This window comes from Diorhabda sublineata, chromosome 1 (assembly GCF_026230105.1).
Source record: "Diorhabda sublineata isolate icDioSubl1.1 chromosome 1, icDioSubl1.1, whole genome shotgun sequence".
Classification (NCBI taxonomy): Eukaryota; Metazoa; Arthropoda; class Insecta; order Coleoptera; family Chrysomelidae; genus Diorhabda; species Diorhabda sublineata.
In genome coordinates, this window is record NC_079474.1 from 11429038 (window position 1) to 11448260 (window position 19223).

The 19223-nt window shown below is 27.9% G+C and overlaps 1 protein-coding gene across 1 annotated transcript; it reads left to right on the forward strand.

Moving 5' to 3' along the window:
* Positions 1-10350: 10350 nt before the first annotated feature.
* LOC130452692 (ubiquitin-conjugating enzyme E2 Q2) lies at positions 10351-18684 on the forward strand. The gene is made up of 6 exons (XM_056792101.1): positions 10351-11548; positions 13151-13365; positions 13422-13656; positions 13716-14007; positions 15235-15462; positions 15522-18684. The coding sequence occupies exons 1-6, from the start codon at positions 11387-11389 to the stop codon at positions 15551-15553; spliced, it is 1164 nt and encodes a 387-aa protein (XP_056648079.1). The 5' UTR covers positions 10351-11386; the 3' UTR covers positions 15554-18684.
* The last annotated feature ends 539 nt before the right edge of the window (positions 18685-19223 follow it).

The following is a 19223-nucleotide window of genomic DNA, read 5'->3' on the forward strand; positions in this document are numbered from 1 at the left end:
CAAAATACAATTGAAGATGAGAATTTTCTTAATTTAGCAAAACGTTTAGTATTCCCTCGTATAATTCCCAATTTTTAGTTCGCATTATACCCCAAAAAAAATAATAGTACATGAAAATTTGCTATCTCACTTTATTTGTTTACAAATTTTCGTAATTCCTCATATAATTCCCACTATTTCATTGACATTATACCCAAAAAATAATAAGAAATCAAAATTAGCTCTATTCCATCATAAATTTTGAGTAATCCCCCGTATAATTCCTAATTTTTAATTCGCAAATCTACCCAAAAAAAATAATAGTACATGAAAATTTGCTATCTCACTTTATTTTTTTACAAATTTTCGTAATTCCCTCGTACAATTCCCACTATGTCATTGATATTATACCCAAAAAATAATAAGAAATCAAAATTAGCTCTATTCCATCATAAATTTTGAGTAATCCCCCGTATAATTCCTAATTTTTAATTCGCAAATTCTACCCAAAAAAAATAATGGTACATGATAATTTGCTATCTCACTTTATTTTTTTACAAATTTTCGTAATTCCCTCGTATAATTCCCACTATGTCATTGATATTATACCCAAAAAATAATAAGAAATCAAAATTAGGTCTATTCCATCATAAATTTTGAGTAATCCCCCGTATAATTCCTAATTTTTAATTCGCAAATTTTACCCAAAAAAAATAATAGTACATGAAAATTTGCTATCTCACTTTATTTGTTTACAAATTTTCGTAATTCCTCATATAATTCCCACTATTTCATTGACATTATACCCAAAAAATAATAAGAAATCAAAATTAGCTCTATTCCATCATAAATTTTGAGTAATCCCCCGTATAATTCCTAATTTTTAATTCGCAAATCTACCCAAAAAAAATAATAGTACATGAAAATTTGCTATCTCACTTTATTTTTTTACAAATTTTCGTAATTCCCTCGTATAATTCCCACTATGTCATTGATATTATACCCAAAAAATAATAAGAAATCAAAATTAGGTCTATTCCATCATAAATTTTGAGTAATCCCCCGTATAATTCCTAATTTTTAATTCGCAAATTTTACCCAAAAAAAATAATAGTACATGAAAATTTGCTATCTCACTTTATTTGTTTACAAATTTTCGTAATTCCTCATATAATTCCCACTATTTCATTGACATTATACCCAAAAAATAATAAGAAATCAAAATTAGCTCTATTCCATCATAAATTTTGAGTAATCCCCCGTATAATTCCTAATTTTTAATTCGCAAATTCTACCCAAAAAAAATAATGGTACATGATAATTTGCTATCTCACTTTATTTTTTTACAAATTTTCGTAATTCCCTCGTATAATTCCCACTATGTCATTGATATTATACCCAAAAAATAATAAGAAATCAAAATTAGCTCTATTCCATCATAAATTTTGAGTAATCCCCCGTATAATTCCTAATTTTTAATTCGCAAATTTTACCCAAAAAAAATAATAGTACATGAAAATTTGCTATCTCACTTTATTTGTTTACAAATTTTCGTAATTCCTCATATAATTCCCACTATTTCATTGACATTATACCCAAAAAATAATAAGAAATCAAAATTAGCTCTATTCCATCATAAATTTTGAGTAATCCCCCGTATAATTCCTAATTTTTAATTCGCAAATTCTACCCAAAAAAAATAATGGTACATGATAATTTGCTATCTCACTTTATTTGTTTACAAATTTTCGTAATTCCTCATATAATTCCCACTATTTCATTGACATTATACCCAAAAAATAATAAGAAATCAAAATTAGCTCTATTCCATCATAAATTTTGAGTAATCCCCCGTATAATTCCTAATTTTTAATTCGCAAATTCTACCCAAAAAAAATAATGGTACATGATAATTTGCTATCTCACTTTATTTTTTTACAAATTTTCGTAATTCCCTCGTATAATTCCCACTATGTCATTGATATTATACCCAAAAAATAATAAGAAATCAAAATTAGGTCTATTCCATCATAAATTTTGAGTAATCCCCCGTATAATTCCTAATTTTTAATTCGCAAATTTTACCCAAAAAAAATAATAGTACATGAAAATTTGCTATCTCACTTTATTTGTTTACAAATTTTCGTAATTCCTCATATAATTCCCACTATTTCATTGACATTATACCCAAAAAATAATAAGAAATCAAAATTAGCTCTATTCCATCATAAATTTTGAGTAATCCCCCGTATAATTCCTAATTTTTAATTCGCAAATTTTACCCAAAAAAAATAATAGTACATGAAAATTTGCTATCTCACTTTATTTGTTTACAAATTTTCGTAATTCCTCATATAATTCCCACTATTTCATTGACATTATACCCAAAAAATAATAAGAAATCAAAATTAGCTCTATTCCATCATAAATTTTGAGTAATCCCCCGTATAATTCCTAATTTTTAATTCGCAAATTCTACCCAAAAAAAATAATGGTACATGATAATTTGCTATCTCACTTTATTTTTTTACAAATTTTCGTAATTCCCTCGTATAATTCCCACTATGTCATTGATATTATACCCAAAAAATAATAAGAAATCAAAATTAGGTCTATTCCATCATAAATTTTGAGTAATCCCCCGTATAATTCCTAATTTTTAATTCGCAAATTTTACCCAAAAAAAATAATAGTACATGAAAATTTGCTATCTCACTTTATTTGTTTACAAATTTTCGTAATTCCTCATATAATTCCCACTATTTCATTGACATTATACCCAAAAAATAATAAGAAATCAAAATTAGCTCTATTCCATCATAAATTTTGAGTAATCCCCCGTATAATTCCTAATTTTTAATTCGCAAATTTTACCCAAAAAAAATGATAGTACATGATAATTTGCTATCTCACTTTATTTTTTTACAAATTTTCGTAATTCCCTCGTATAATTCCCACTATGTCATTGATATTATACCCAAAAAATAATAAGAAATCAAAATTAGCTCTATTCCATCATAAATTTTGAGTAATCCCCCGTATAATTCCTAATTTTTAATTCGCAAATTTTACCCAAAAAAAATAATAGTACATGAAAATTTGCTATCTCACTTTATTTGTTTACAAATTTTCGTAATTCCTCATATAATTCCCACTATTTCATTGACATTATACCCAAAAAATAATAAGAAATCAAAATTAGCTCTATTCCATCATAAATTTTGAGTAATCCCCCGTATAATTCCTAATTTTTAATTCGCAAATTTTACCCAAAAAAAATAATAGTACATGAAAATTTGCTATCTCACTTTATTTGTTTACAAATTTTCGTAATTCCTCATATAATTCCCACTATTTCATTGACATTATACCCAAAAAATAATAAGAAATCAAAATTAGCTCTATTCCATCATAAATTTTGCGCAATCCCCCGTATAATTCCTAATTTTTAATTCGCAAATTCTACCCAAAAAAAATAATGGTACATGATAATTTGCTATCTCACTTTATTTTTTTACAAATTTTCGTAATTCCCTCGTATAAATCCCACTATGTCATTGATATTATACCCAAAAAATAATAAGAAATCAAAATTAGCTCTATTCCATCATAAATTTTGAGTAATCCCCCGTATAATTCCTAATTTTTAATTCGCAAATTTTACCCAAAAAAAATAATAGTACATGAAAATTTGCTATCTCACTTTATTTGTTTACAAATTTTCGTAATTCCTCATATAATTCCCACTATTTCATTGAGATTATACCCAAAAAATAATAAGAAATCAAAATTAGCTCTATTCCATCATAAATTTTGAGTAATCCCCCGTATAATTCCTAATTTTTAATTCGCAAATCTACCCAAAAAAAATAATAGTACATGAAAATTTGCTATCTCACTTTATTTTTTTACAAATTTTCGTAATTCCCTCGTATAATTCCCACTATGTCATCATTGATATTATACCCAAAAAATAATAAGAAATCAAAATTAGCTCTATTCCATCATAAATTTTGAGTAATCCCCCGTATAATTTCTAATTTTTAATTCGCAAATTTTACCCAAAAAAAAATGATAGTACATGAAAATTTGCTATCTCACTTTATTTGTTTACAAATTTTCGTAATTCCTCATATAATTCCCACTATTTCATTGACATTATACCCAAAAAATAATAAGAAATCAAAATTAGCTCTATTCCATCATAAATTTTGCGCAATCCCCCGTATAATTCCTAATTTTTAATTCGCAAATTCTACCCAAAAAAAATAATAGTAGATGAAAATTTGCTATCTCACTTTATTTTTTTACAAATTTTCGTAATTCCCTCGTATAATTCCCACTATGTCATTGATATTATACCCAAAAAATAATAAGAAATCAAAATTAGCTCTATTCCATCATAAATTTTGAGTAATCCCCCGTATAATTCCTAATTTTTAATTCGCAAATTCTACCCAAAAAAAATAATGGTACATGATAATTTGCTATCTCACTTTATTTTTTTACAAATTTTCGTAATTCCCTCGTATAATTCCCACTATGTCATTGATATTATACCCAAAAAATAATAAGAAATCAAAATTAGCTCTATTCCATCATAAATTTCAGTAATCCCCCGTATAATTCCCAATTTTTAATTCGCATTATACCCCAAAAATATAATAAAACAAAAAAATTTGGTTATTTCACTTTATTTGTTTACAAATTTTCGTAATTCTTCGTATAATTCCCATATTGACATACCCAAAAAATAATAAGAAATCAAAATTAGCTCTATTCCATCATAAATTTCAGTAATCCCCCATATAATTCTTAATTTTTAATTTGCAAATTCTACCCAAAAAATATAATAGAACATGAAAATTTGCTCACTTTATTTATCACAAGCTTTTGAATTTCCCCTGTATAATTCCCGCTATGTCATTATACCCAAAATATAAAGGAAAATAAAAATTCCCTCAATTTACTCTATTAAATCAAAACTTTTAGTAGTCCCTCGTATAGTTCCCATTATTGACATTATACCAACTTCAATATTTTTAGTAATAAAAATTCCCTAATAATAAGAGTGAAAATATTGGTGAATTAACCACATTTCGATGTTAATTTCGTTTATCTGGGCAAATATATATTTTCCACAATTATATTTTCCAATGTAAAACCTCGTCTAAAGAAATAAAAATATCAAACTCAATTGTATAGTCAATAAAAACCTTCGTCTAATTGATCGCAACCCATTCGATTAGAATTTATATTCACCTTTCGATTTCCGTCTTCAGATATGACCTTTCACTTCTTCTTCTTTCTGTAGTTACGTCCCAATCAAAGAGATATTTCTTATAGGTAGGTCGGAAGGTGGGCGCAACAAATCTGCATAAAATTATCGAAATATCTCTATATTTATCGCATTGTTGTTATAGTTAAATGAATCTACAACGTGTAGATTGATAATTTTTTAAATTATGGTGTTGATATGTTAAATAAAGTGAGGTTATATTTGATGACTATTTTAAATACTATAAACAGACGAGTTACTTATTTTTTCTACTTTTTGTACATTGTATTCAAGTTATTTATTGAATTAACATCATTAAAATTTCATTACTTTAGTCCTTTTTTTATTATTTAACGCCGTTTAGTACATATATAACTAGTAAAAACAAAATGGATGCGCTTTTATTTCAAATAAAAATATGAGTTTTGTAAAATTTGAAAATTCCACATAGTTTCTTAAATTTGGTTTTGTATAAGTACAATATTGTATATAAATCACCTGTTTATGGTTAATTAAAATTTTGTACGTGTTTTTGGTAAAAGTTATTTAGACGTTAGCCGCGAAAACTAATCCATTTTTATGAAGTCAGTTAATGTAAGCATTTATGAAACCAAAAACTTTCTTAATTCATAAGAATTTCACTAGTTCTATACCGAGAAAAAATATTAAGAGTATTTAATTATGTTTTTACAACTCGATTCACCATCTATACACTAGGAAAACATGTAAACTTTATTCAATTATATCAACAATTCAATAGTTCTACACTAAGAAAAAAGGAAAAACTTTCAATTAGTGCTAATAATGATTATTTTCTTTATTGCGATAGTATTTACTGGTTCTACACTGAGAAAACATATTGCGAGCATTTCATTCGTCTGTTTCTATTCGTTTCAATAGTTCTACACTAAGAAAACATAAAAAGAATTTCCAATTAATGTTAATAATAATTATTTTCTTCATTACGATCGTATTTACAGGTTCTACACTGAGAAAACATATTGCGAGCATTTCATTCGTATGTTTCTATTCGTTTCAATAGTTCTACACTAAGAAAACATGTGAAAAACTTTCAATTAATGTTAATAATGATTATTTTCTTCATTACGATCGTATTTACAGGTTCTACACTGAGAAAACATATTGCGAGCATTTCATTCGTATGTTTCTATTCGTTTCAATAGTTCTACACTAAGAAAACATGTGAAAAACTTTCAATTAATGTTAATAATGATTATTTTCTTCATTACGATCGTATTTACAGGTTCTACACTGAGAAAACATATTGCGAGCATTTCATTCGTATGTTTCTATTCGTTTCAATAGTTCTACACTAAGAAAACATGTGAAAAACTTTCAATTAATGTTAATAATGATTATTTTCTTCATTACGATCGTATTTACAGGTTCTACACTGAGAAAACATATTGCGAGCATTTCATTCGTATGTTTCTATTCGTTTCAATAGTTCTACACTAAGAAAACATGTAAAAAACTTTCAATTAATGTTAATAATGATTATTTTCTTCATTACGATCGTATTTACAGGTTCTACACTGAGAAAACATATTGCGAGCATTTCATTCGTATGTTTCTGTTCGTTTCAATAGTTCTACACTAAGAAAACATGTGAAAAACTTTCAATTAATGTTAATAATGATTATTTTCTTCATTACGATCGTATTTACAGGTTCTACACTGAGAAAACATATTTTCAGCATTTCATTCGTATGTTTCTATTCGTTTCAATAGTTCTACACCAAGAAAACATGTGAAAAACTTTCAATTAATGTTAATAATGATTATTTTCTTCATTACGATCGTATTTACAGGTTCTACACTGAGAAAACATATTGCGAGCATTTCATTCGTATGTTTCTATTCGTTTCAATAGTTCTACACTAAGAAAACATGTAAAAACTTTCAATTGATGTTAATAATGATTATTTATTATTTTTACGACTGAATTTGCCACTTCTACACCGAGAAAATTTGTTACGAGCATTTAATTCCCATTTTTCTACTTAATTTACTGCAATTCAACAAAGAAAAAAATGTTATTACATTCATTTAATGTTTTTATGATGATTATTTATTATTTTACGGCTAATTTCTCTGATTCTACACTAAGAAAACATGTTAAAAGTATGTAATACCTTTTTCATTACTTCATTTACTGGTCTTACACTAAGAAAACGTATCAATATTGATAAATGTAATTTAATACATTTAATTTTTTCAATGAAATAGAATTGTTTTACCAATGTATCGAATATACCGGCCTACTAATTTTTAGTTAGGTTGCGCGACACTTTTTATGTGTCATGATTAAAAAAATACATCGTAACATGTAAACACGTATTTTAATTAAAAAAATGTGGAGGGAGGAAGAAAAAGAATATAAAAAAAATGATTTTCAACATTAGATCACCGTGTCAGTGTGACTGAAAACCTGTTCGCATCTCCCGCATCTGTATCAACTTAAACACGGATTTCTTCTTCAAGGTTAACCGCTCTACGTTTATTTTTTTCATTATTTATTTATCGGCAACTTTGTTTTAAATCTTTGCAGTTCCACGAAATATTAAGCAGTTTTTGACCGTCTGTATATAATTTCGCTTTGGGGTTTCTAAAATTAGAAAATCCATTCATAAAAAAAAATTCCTGGTTATAAATTAACAGAAATTCATTGTTAGGCCAGTTGAGAGATATATTTAAACAAATTTCGATTAGATATTTTAAAAACTACGAAGTCTCTTTTCCAAAATTGCGTTTTTTGGTTATGACGTCGAAGTATATTAGTTCCCATTATTTTTCGATCCGTTATATTTATAAAAAATAGGAAATGTGACATATAAATGATAAGAATTATAATTCGAAACGTGCTAATCATTTTAGGAAGCGACAGTTATTTTAGCAGGTTCGTCTTTATCAAAATACATATTTTTGAAACAAAAAAAAACGAATTTTCATACTAAATATATTATTACTTTAAGAAATAATTATTTAAAACCAACGTTTTATATGTTTTTTATGTATATTATATATATATATATATATATATATATATATATATATATATAATATTATAAGTAATATGAATATTTTATAATTCGATCTATATGGTTAAATACGCCCCTGTCCACATCAGTATTCTGTGGTAGTTCAGTTAGTCTCTATATATACAATTCAATTTCCGTTTTATTACCTATTCGTCTATCCATCTCATATTCATTCTAGACAATGATTAACAATTGTAGGAAGTCCTACCGCCAACAAAGTCCTTTTGAATTGTTAATATTATGCAATTGGTGATTCACGACACAAAAAGTAATAAAGATAGCAATGCAAACAGAAATTTCGATTCGTTCCCATCATTTTTACGAGGAATTCTTTTAAAATAAGTTTTTGATAAGTATATATTTACCAATGAAAACTAATTACATAACATTATTAATATCTAAAGGTTAATGGTGGATTCTTTCAAAATCTAAAGTAATCTTTATTTGTATAAATCGTGAACGGGTGCTTATATATATATGTATTAAATTTCGATAATGAAAGTTGATTGACATTACAAAAAGGTTAATATTTATTACAAAATAGAAATATTGCTCTTTAAATTGCGTAATATATCAGTATGACTTACTGTATAAAACACCTAAATGTGAATAATTTACGAACTCCCTCTATGTGTGACGAATTATTAATAAAACGTTTTGAAATAAAATTTTGTCTCGTTGTATAATATCACATATTACATCATCAAAATATTTTTTTTTTCACGTAAATACGTTTCTCTTAACAAAACGCATTAAAACTATTCCGATCATACACCAACGACGTGTCAAAAGTTCATGGAACGCGAAGTGTATGATAATGGATATTTTTATATAATCGATTAAATTTTGAACGATTCCTTTCTAATTTATTTTCTATTTTAACGATTTTTCACACCAGTTTTGCGGATATCATTGACTATTAAAAATAAAGATTTTATTATCGCGTTATATTATTGGGAAAATTATTCCGTCAAAAATTTATTGAACGCGTAATGTACGATATACTTATATAATCGATTACATTTCGAATGATTTGTGTCGAATTTATTTTCATTTTCACGATTATTCACAAGATTAGTACAGTTATCATAGATTATTAAAAAGTATAGAGGTTTAATAATAGCGAAATGTTATAGGGAAATTATTTGATTTGAAATTATTTATATGTATAATATTTCTCTGGAAACGTAATCTATATGTATTTTTTTAAGTTTAACAAACAATATTTGTATTAGTCACCGAACTATTGGTAAATTATTTGCATCTGAGAAATTCTTAGTAATCTTAAATGTATGCAGTCAATTACGAATCCATGGGCGTAGTAAATATTTTTTATTTAATTCTAATTCAAAAGTAATGCTACTAACTGTTTTTGTATCAATTTTTTTCTAATTATTCATTTGTAATGATGACATATTTGGATTTTTATAGCGGTTATTTTGTTGGGTATATATTTTCAATATTTTTTTTTTCATTTTGTTCTTTTTTTTTTCGACGTATTCAAGATGAAAATGGGAACAAAGATTGAAAAAAAAAAACAAAAAACATCAATGACTTTTTGGGTAATAAAAATCCATAAACAATGATTCGTAAACAATTTGTTTACGAAAAAAATTTTTCGAGGAAAGTTCATAACAAAAATTGAATATCACAATTAAAACAATATTTACAAGTTATTAAAAAATTGTTAGGTTAGGTTAGAATTTATTTTCTCTATGCTTTATGCGACAAATATTTTAATTTTTCAAATTTCATATACGAGTATTAAAGAAAAAAACTGATTTTATTTCATACATTTTCATCTATAAAAAATTATATTAACCAAAAAAATATACAATACCAAAAAGTTATTACCAATTATATATCTAAAGAAGTACGTAGGTATATGTTAACATTCAAAGTTATTAAACCATATAAAACAGACAAATTACATATTTGTCATAGTTTTTTACATAAATTCGTCATAAAAAACAGATTTTAAAATAAAAATCATCGAAATTTAAGAGTCACTATTTTTGATTACGCTTTAAAATTTAGGAGCGTCAGTGAAAGTAATTTAACAAGAATAAATTAACAATTCTTAGTATCGTAGTACCGTGTACCACGTATTACGTACAGACGACGTGTCCGACCGTTGGGCACAGTTAGACCTTGAAAATAATTATGGATTCCTCACGGTAGATATTTAACTACAATTATTGAAACTGAGACATAATTTGTCAAAATAAATTTCATACAATCTGTTATCAATATATTATAAATAATTCTTTTATAGAAAAAAAGACATAATCAGTAGTGAAAGTTCGTATAGGTGTTGTACCCTGTATGTACAATACTTGACACTTTCACCGTATAAATATACACATAAAATAATTCTCGTAATGAGTTGGCTACGTTATATAATTTGGTTGGGCATATTGAATTTGTGTATAAAAAAATTATATTCAAAATCCAAAATTCCATCTTAATAAAATTATATATAGGCAACCATAACTTCTAATAGTTTCTGAAGAGACATCTACTTGTAAGTAACAGTATTATCTATGTATAGAACAGCTGACATCTAATATCTACCTATAAATAGGCAACACTTCTAACACTATATCGAGTATGTATTTTTTTGTATAAATGCTGAAAAATATCGATTAGTTTTTAGAATATTCACATTAAATTTTCGTATTATGATTAATAGTATTATTTATCACTCTGTTATTATTTTGTAAATTGAATAAAAAAACTCGTAAATATTTTGTATTGTATAAAGTTTGTATATAACTGTTTGATTGGTTGAAAAAATGTCATTTTTTTTTCCCTCAAACACACAACTGATCAACCGTTTGTCCTCAAATCCCACATTAAAAATCCCGTTATTCCCAGTTTCTCTTCGTCATTTTGAAAACCTTGGCTAACGAATGATGCCGAGCTGGTACGATCGTATCTTTTCCTCTCGCCAGTCGCCATTGAGCAGCCATTTTGACCTGTAGGGAGTGCTCAAGTAACAAAAAATAGTGTTTTAAATTTTTTTTCAAAAGTGAAAAACTATAAAAATTATTAGTTAGTGATACATATGGCTTGTTTAAATACATTGAAACAAGAAATAAGGACTTTAGAATCCGTTTTTACGAAAAATCATGAACGATTTCAGATTATCTCCGCTAGTGTTGACGAATTGACATGTAGGTTTATTGCAAAAAATTCAGTAGAATATACGATCCATGCTAATATTACGGTAAGTGAAATTACCTACTTTCGTATTCGTATAGTTATTTCACCGTCGGAGGTCCTTAGACCTTCGATTTCTCCGTGAAAGACTCTCAACAAAGGATTTATTTTGCTTGTTTTTTTGACATTTAACATATGTACTTATACAGCTGTTTTTATCGATAAAGCTGACAACTAATTTTGAAAAATTAATTAACACGCATCAAATCGAATCCTTAATATAAGATTCTTATATAATTATTAAGATTACTAAATTATTTCGTATTTTATATTCTCTATTAGTGTTTACAAATTGAAGATTCGTTTACTAATTTAACGATGAAATTATTTATTTTTAATTAACAGATTGGTTATCTCTGAAAATATAAATATTCTTGACATTAAATGAACATTGGAAATTCAGTTGGTTAGGATTATAAAATTAAACACTTTGGAAATTGTTGTTTCATATTTTTGTATGGACTAAATCAACAAGATTATAGATTGTTTTGGGGAGTCATTTTGGCTTTACAGCTACTCTGTACTACAAAATTCTACCTTTCATTGTTCTGCTTCCAAAATACATAGACTCCTTCCAAAGCAGACTATTTTTTTGGGCTTTTTGTCCCACCTCACTAGGTGTTAGTACTAATCCTTCAAGGTACTTAAGATTTTAACGAAATGGGCAGGACATTTGCAGAGTAGATGCTCTGTTGTTTCCATGGCTTGTTCTCAGAATCTGCAGTCATTGTCCTTTCCCATGCCCATTGTCTTAAGGTGGTATTTGACAGGGCAGTGACTTGTCAGAAGACTACCACCAGTTTCTTGTTGTTTCTAGTCATCAGGAGTTTTTCAGATTTCAGGTTTTTCCAGTAAGATTTTTTAGTCATTCATTCAGTTTGTTATTGATGTTGCATCTCATCAGTCCACAATAAGGTTCTGGTCTAAGGTATTGAGTTGTTGCCTCTTTTTTGATAAGGCTGTCTGCTTCCTCATTTCCTGGTGCACCCAAGTGGCCAGAAAGCTATATTAGGGCTACTTTGTTTTTGTTAGCTTGTGCTTTTAGAGTTTGTTTACACATTCACATTAGTTTGGATGTGCACTTAATAGCTTCCAGGACCTCCAAGGCTTCTTGCTATCTGAGAGAATGTATATGTACTTTTTAGAGAGGTTTCTATCATAACATTTCTGAGCATATTTGTTTATTGGTAGCAACTGTACCTGAAAAATGATGAGTGAAGTTCTTAGAGGTATGGAGAGCTTGCATTTTGGTCCAGAAATGCCCAGTTGAGTTCCTTGTGCTAGCTTTGAACTGTCTGTGTACCAGAGAGATATATTTCGAGTTTTCTGTCAACCCATGATTGGTAGAGTAATTAATTACCACTTCAAATGGGGTATCTTCATCCAACATGCTATGCATTTGGTACATTGGTTACTCACGACGACTTTCTAGCTTTATTAGCTCTAGAATTCTTAGGTGATTAACTTGAAATAATCTTTTTAAGGAAAAACATTGATAATTTTAATAATACATTCATAAAAACTACCCTAACAGATATACAGATAAACTATGATCAATGATTCTAGAAGAAACTTTATTTTCATTTCATATTCCAAAATTTTCATTTAGGAAACTTATCCTGCGGTTCCACCAGTGTGGTTCGCTGATTCGGAGGAAACTAGTATCTCAAATGCCGTTCAAATATTAAGTAATACTGTAGGTTTGGACAACCACGTCCTTCATCAAGTGATAATATTACTTAGGGAACTCTGTCGGTTACATGGAGTTCCCGAACCGCCTGATTTAGATAGACTGCATATTTTAAATCCACTAACAACTAATAGGTAAGTACAATTCATCACAATAACGGTTAAATATACAATAAATATGTATACTTAAGAATAAGTACACGAAGTAGCAGCGGTGGTGGTGATGAAGCGATGATGGAAGACGAAGGTTTAGACAGTGATGTGGATCTCGATATTGGTGATAGTGATGGTGAGGAAGAAAGCGACGCGGATGAAGATCTCGCGATGGAAATGGAGGATAACAGACCGAAAGCGGACGAAATGGGAGTAGAACATTTAGCTACTCTCGAACGACTTAGACAAAATCAACGGCAGGATTATTTGAAAGTAATTAACCAAAATCAAATCGATTTAATCACTTTTTTAATATGGATTATTGTTGTTAGGGGTCCGTGTCTGGTTCAGTTCAAGCGACTGATCGACTCATGAAGGAATTACGTGATATTTATAGGTCGGATTCGTTCAAGAATAAAATGTATCAAATTGAGTTAGTGAATGATTCGTTGTACGAATGGAATGTTAGGTTGATGTGCGTGGATCCGGACAGTCCGCTCAGTCACGATCTTCAAATGCTCAAAGAGAAGGAAGGGAAAGATGCTATACAACTCAATATGCTCTTCAAAGATACTTATCCGTTTGAACCGCCGTTTGTCCGAGTCGTTTATCCGGTTATATCTGGTAAGTTGTTTGAAAAATTTTTTTATACTGAATGATTTGTTTTATGAGTAAATAGTTGTGGAAATTGAATATTGGAAATATGGAACTTTAAATTGAATTATTTAGTTTTTAATCTTTTAATTAATTGATATTAAGTTTTTTTCGCCCTTTTTTTATTCCTTTCATGTAAATGTGAATTGTTTATATTTTACACTCATTTTCAAACATTCAAATACATAAAAAGTCATTTTCATCATTTTCAAGTGAATTATTTTGAATATTTTGCATGTGTTCTCATTTTTTTAACAATTTTTTTCTTATTTACCATTCTAGTGATGTTCAACATGTTTTATTTGGTTTACAGTGGAACATTTTAGTTATTTGAAAGCAACTTTGACCTTTTTTGACAATTGCAGCTAAATTTATTCATTTAATAATATTCTTTGTACTATAGAAGCAATTTATATGATTTCCTATAATTATTTATTTTGTTTATCCTTTTTAGGTCTGTCTTTGATTTATTGAATCTGCAATGAGATTTTTTTACTTATTTGGCAGTTATTTTGCTATTTTTTGACAATTTCCACGATTTCGAGTCTTTATACCTTTCTTGATGTGTACCAACAAGTTGAATAATAAAAAAATAATCTCTGGATGTGTCCTCATAAGTAAAATGCTTAAAAACTTTTTTGGGTGTATCAAACAAGCCGACTACTACAAAACATGTTCTGGGCGTGTGCCAAGTCAAATGCTCGAAAATTTGTTTTGGATGTACCAATAGGCCAATGATAAATCGATTTTTGGATGTACTCCAACAAGTCAAATATTCAAAAACACATTCTGGATGTCTTCGAACAAGTACTAAAGAACACGGTCTGGATTGGTACCAACAAGTCAAATGTTTAGAAAAATTGTTTTTGATGTGTTCAAACAAGTTAAATATTAATAAAAAAAAAACAATTTCTGGATGTGTATCAACAAGTGAAATGTTCAATTATTTTGGATGTCTTCGAACAATTCAAGTATAGTGAGAAAACGTGTTCTGGATGTGTTCAAGCAAATAAAATGCTTAAAAACTTTTTCTGGAAGTGTATCAATAAGTCAAATAATAAGAAAGGATGTGTGCCAACAAGTCATATGTTTCCCAACTTGTACAGGATGTGTGCCAATAAGGAAAATTCTCAAACTAGTTTTTATCAATTTCAATTAAATTCATATAAATAATTTGATATAAATTCACGTTTATAGGTGGTTATGTGTTGGTCGGTGGTGCGATATGTATGGAACTGCTGACTAAGCAGGGTTGGTCGAGCGCTTACACGGTAGAAGCGGTTATAATGCAGATTTCTGCAACTTTGGTGAAAGGCAAGGCTCGCATTCAATTCGGGGCACCGAAAGTATGTTCACAAGGACAATATAGTTTGGCGCGTGCCCAACAGAGTTTTAAATCTTTAGTACAAATCCACGAGAAAAACGGTAAGAAGACGACGACGATTTTTAATTTCGAAAAAAAAATATCGTTTTATTTTTCGCAGGTTGGTTTACTCCCCCGAAAGAAGATGGCTAAGTGATAATGCGCTAATAAATTTTATTTTTCGATAATTTTTGGTTTTCTATATTATCAACGGGCGTAGAACGCATCGTACCGCCCTCTTAAGTATACTGAAAAAAATTGAAAATCTCTCTAAAAAAATCGTTATTCTTAGTGCCTGCGGATGTTTTTTTTTTCTTGTTTACTTTGTAGTTGGAAAAAAAATTCTTTTGATAATTTTTGTTTGTTTTATTAGTATGTTGGAGTGAAATGACTTTTTTTGAAAAAAATTGGTCCTTTGATAACGGAAATTATACTATTTACAGGGTGTATCTTGAATAATAACATTTCTAGGTGTATAATATCGAAAAACTTTCGAAAAACGTGCTATTTAATTTTTTTTTTCAATTCTTAATTATAACAATAACTGTATATTAATGTTGATACACCTGTACATATGTTGCCCGTTTGAATTATTTCCTTTCGACATAAATTGCGCTGTTAAAATCGAGGAAAAGTCCTTATATTCTCGAATTTATAAAAATATGTATACAGTGTGTCCGAAATACAATTATTTAATATCTTGTTGAAATTTTATAAACTACCAAATTTTTATTTTTTAAATTCATTCTATTTTACTTATTAATGCGGAGAAATGGTCTTCATTCTGTAATTATTCAATTCTATAGATAACAAAAAATACCAATACCGGTCCAATTTAAAAATAATTATGTTTTGAAATTAGTTCAAATATCAAATTACTTTTAAAATTTTTCGTTATTCACTATTAACACTTAGATATAATCAAAATTTTCTAATTAATACTTTGTTGAAAATTTGGTGTTTTGTCAAATTTTCTTATTACTGCAGGATTCTAGAAAAATAATTTCACAGGAAAAACATACACAGTGCCTGTCCTATATGAAATTGACTTCATATTGAAATTAGATCAAAAGTCAAATTCTCTCTTGAATTTTTTATAGTTTACGATTGACACGAACATAAAGTTCCCATTTTTTTATTTATTTATCAGGATCATCTACAGTGTGTCCCATATGAAATTAACTAACTGTTAAGTAAAGATCTGATGAACTATGGAATTTATTCTAGATTTTTTTTTGTTTTTTACGATTAATACGAATATGTAATCCATATTCTGGAATTTGTACGTTTTTTGCCGAAAAACTATACATATGAAAATTCTTGCTGAGATTTGATTTGGATTTTTTCTTATTTTTTTTTAAATACAGTTTGTAATATTAGCGCACACTGTATACATATGAAAAAGAATTGATTAAAGTGTGCAATTAATTGTTGGTTTTTTGTATCGTAAAAAGTGTACGTATTTACGGTTTATTCCTTATTCTATTTAATTTCAAAAAATTAAAATCGAATCGACCAATCTACTAAATTTATCACAATATTTTGTGCTGCTAATTTTTCTTTGGAAAAATAAAATTTATGTACATTTTTGTGTCTCCACCGAAATCAACTTAAGCTTAAATTGAAATATGTTCAACATAAAAAGTCACCAATAAAAAATATGTCAAAATTTGATGAAACGTGGTGAAGACACTAAGTAATAAGACTGATTCTGTATTATTTTGTTTTCTTTCTTTTTTTTTTTCTAAAGCTCCCCTACATGTTTATTATTTTTTTTTTCGAATTAATATCGCTAAAAGATAGTGCCATAATACATGTTTGGCTCTAAAATCAAATTTTATCTATTAAAAAAAATGTAAATCAAAAATCTTGCAAAAAATGAATATTTTGAATTCTTTACATTTATAACGGCATTACAGTTATACAGCATGTCTCAAAGTGATTTAATTGTCGAAGCAAGAGCAAGTCAAATATACAAAGACACGTTCTGTATGTGTGATTTGATTATACACCTTGTCCCAAATAAATTTAATATTAAAACTTCCATTACCGATTCCTGAATTATTTTTTTTTTCAAAGGTTTTGTGAGATTTTTGATTGGATCAAATATTGAAATATTTTATTCGAAAATTTTCTGAAATGTCGAGGAGAAGGTTTATATTTGAAATCATGTTTGTCGTTTTTCTTAAATATTTTAGGGAATAATTGAAATATTGTGGTAGGAATGTACACGAGTTGAATAGAAAATTCTTTTTATACATTGACATTTCGAAAATGGTTTTACAGTATTTTGTCATTCTATTCTTTGCTTACCAATTGATGAAATTTCTCATTCCACATCTTCTAGCTTTTCCATATTTACAATTATTTGTTTTTCATTTAGATATCACGTCCTTTTTTTTGTATAATGCAACAATTTTATTTTAAATCAATTTCCTACCATATGAGAACGAAAAAAAATTATACAAAAATATTCCTGAATTATTTAAGAAGGATCTGTATCGTATAGCATTAGTTTAATTTTTTTTTAGTTTTTAACTCATTCTGTATATAGATATGTAATTGTTAGATATACTTCGATAATGTGAAGTGATTGTGATTATTTTTCCATTCTAATTAACGCCGCGCTATTTTTATTCCAAGATATATTCAATTTCCGATGGAAACCGCCGATTTTTAGAAAATTCTATTCGGTTGTACAACAAGCGAAAAAAGAAACGGTGCGCTACTGACTTATGCTTTCGGAATTAGTTCGAGAGAAACCTATTGGATTGATGAATGTTATTGTTACAATATTTTTTTCTTAGTGCATATCGATGGACAAAAATAGAAAATTTGATTAACAGTATCATTTAAAATATGTATTTCTCATATAATGTAGTCTGTTTGGAAAACTATCCAAATAGACTATAAATTATATAAAATTAATTATTCCTACACAATATTCTATTACCTCCAAATGTTTCCGTAATAAATACACCACGTAATTGATTATAAACCACAATGCATAACTTATATATATTTTTTATATATATTTATACAGAGTGTCCCGTTAGCTATCAAAACTATCAGTGATATTTCTATTTAACTTCAATGAAACATTGTTAAGGGGACATTCCGTATAATTAGCGATATTATTTGAGCATCGGCAGCGGTTTAACTCTACTCCCTATGTAAATACATAGATTTCGAAATATATTTTTTTTTCTTCTGATGTATTCACTAATTCAACTCATTGTCAGTATGTGCTTTTAGTTTTTAAATACAATAAACTATTATCATTATTTGTGATGTTTTCTTTTGCATCCTCTAAATAAATATTGAATTTTTTTATGGTGGCGCTGTCTTCTTATGGGTAAACCAAACATAATATTTAGATGCTGGCGCTATCTATTAGTCAGAAGACCAACTAATTAGAGGTTATGGTGACGCTGCCTTCCGTCATGTGCTCCAACTATAACTAGAAACCGATAGTTGCGCCCTCTACTGGTGTATACTCGAACTATATTTCTATATCTTCGCCCCCTTTCGGTATATACTTGAACTAAATTAAAAAAATTCGATGGTTGCGTCCCCTTCTGTTACATACTAGAACTATTCTAAATAAGTTGATGGTTATGATGGAACTACAATTAGAAATCGATAGTTACGCCCCCTTTTATATATATATTATATATATCTGAAGTAAGCTAATAATTCGATGCTTGCGCCCCCTTCTGGTTTATACGAGAACTATACTAAAAAAGTCGATGATTGCGCCCCCTTCTGGGATATGGAGGAGCTATAAACAGAAACCGATAACTGCTCTCTCTATTGGTATATA

What these genes read in the sequence shown, in the direction of transcription:
- LOC130452692 (XM_056792101.1), top strand. Translation starts at nt 11,387, where the DNA reads ATGGCTTGTTTAAATACATTGAAACAAGAAATAAGGACTTTAGAATCC. An exon ending in CGTTTATCCGGTTATATCTG is followed by an intron (nt 14,008 to 15,234) that starts GTAAGTTGTTTG and finishes TCACGTTTATAG; the next exon opens with GTGGTTATGTGTTGGTCGGT. An exon ending in ACAAATCCACGAGAAAAACG is followed by an intron (nt 15,463 to 15,521) that starts GTAAGAAGACGA and finishes TATTTTTCGCAG; the next exon opens with GTTGGTTTACTCCCCCGAAA.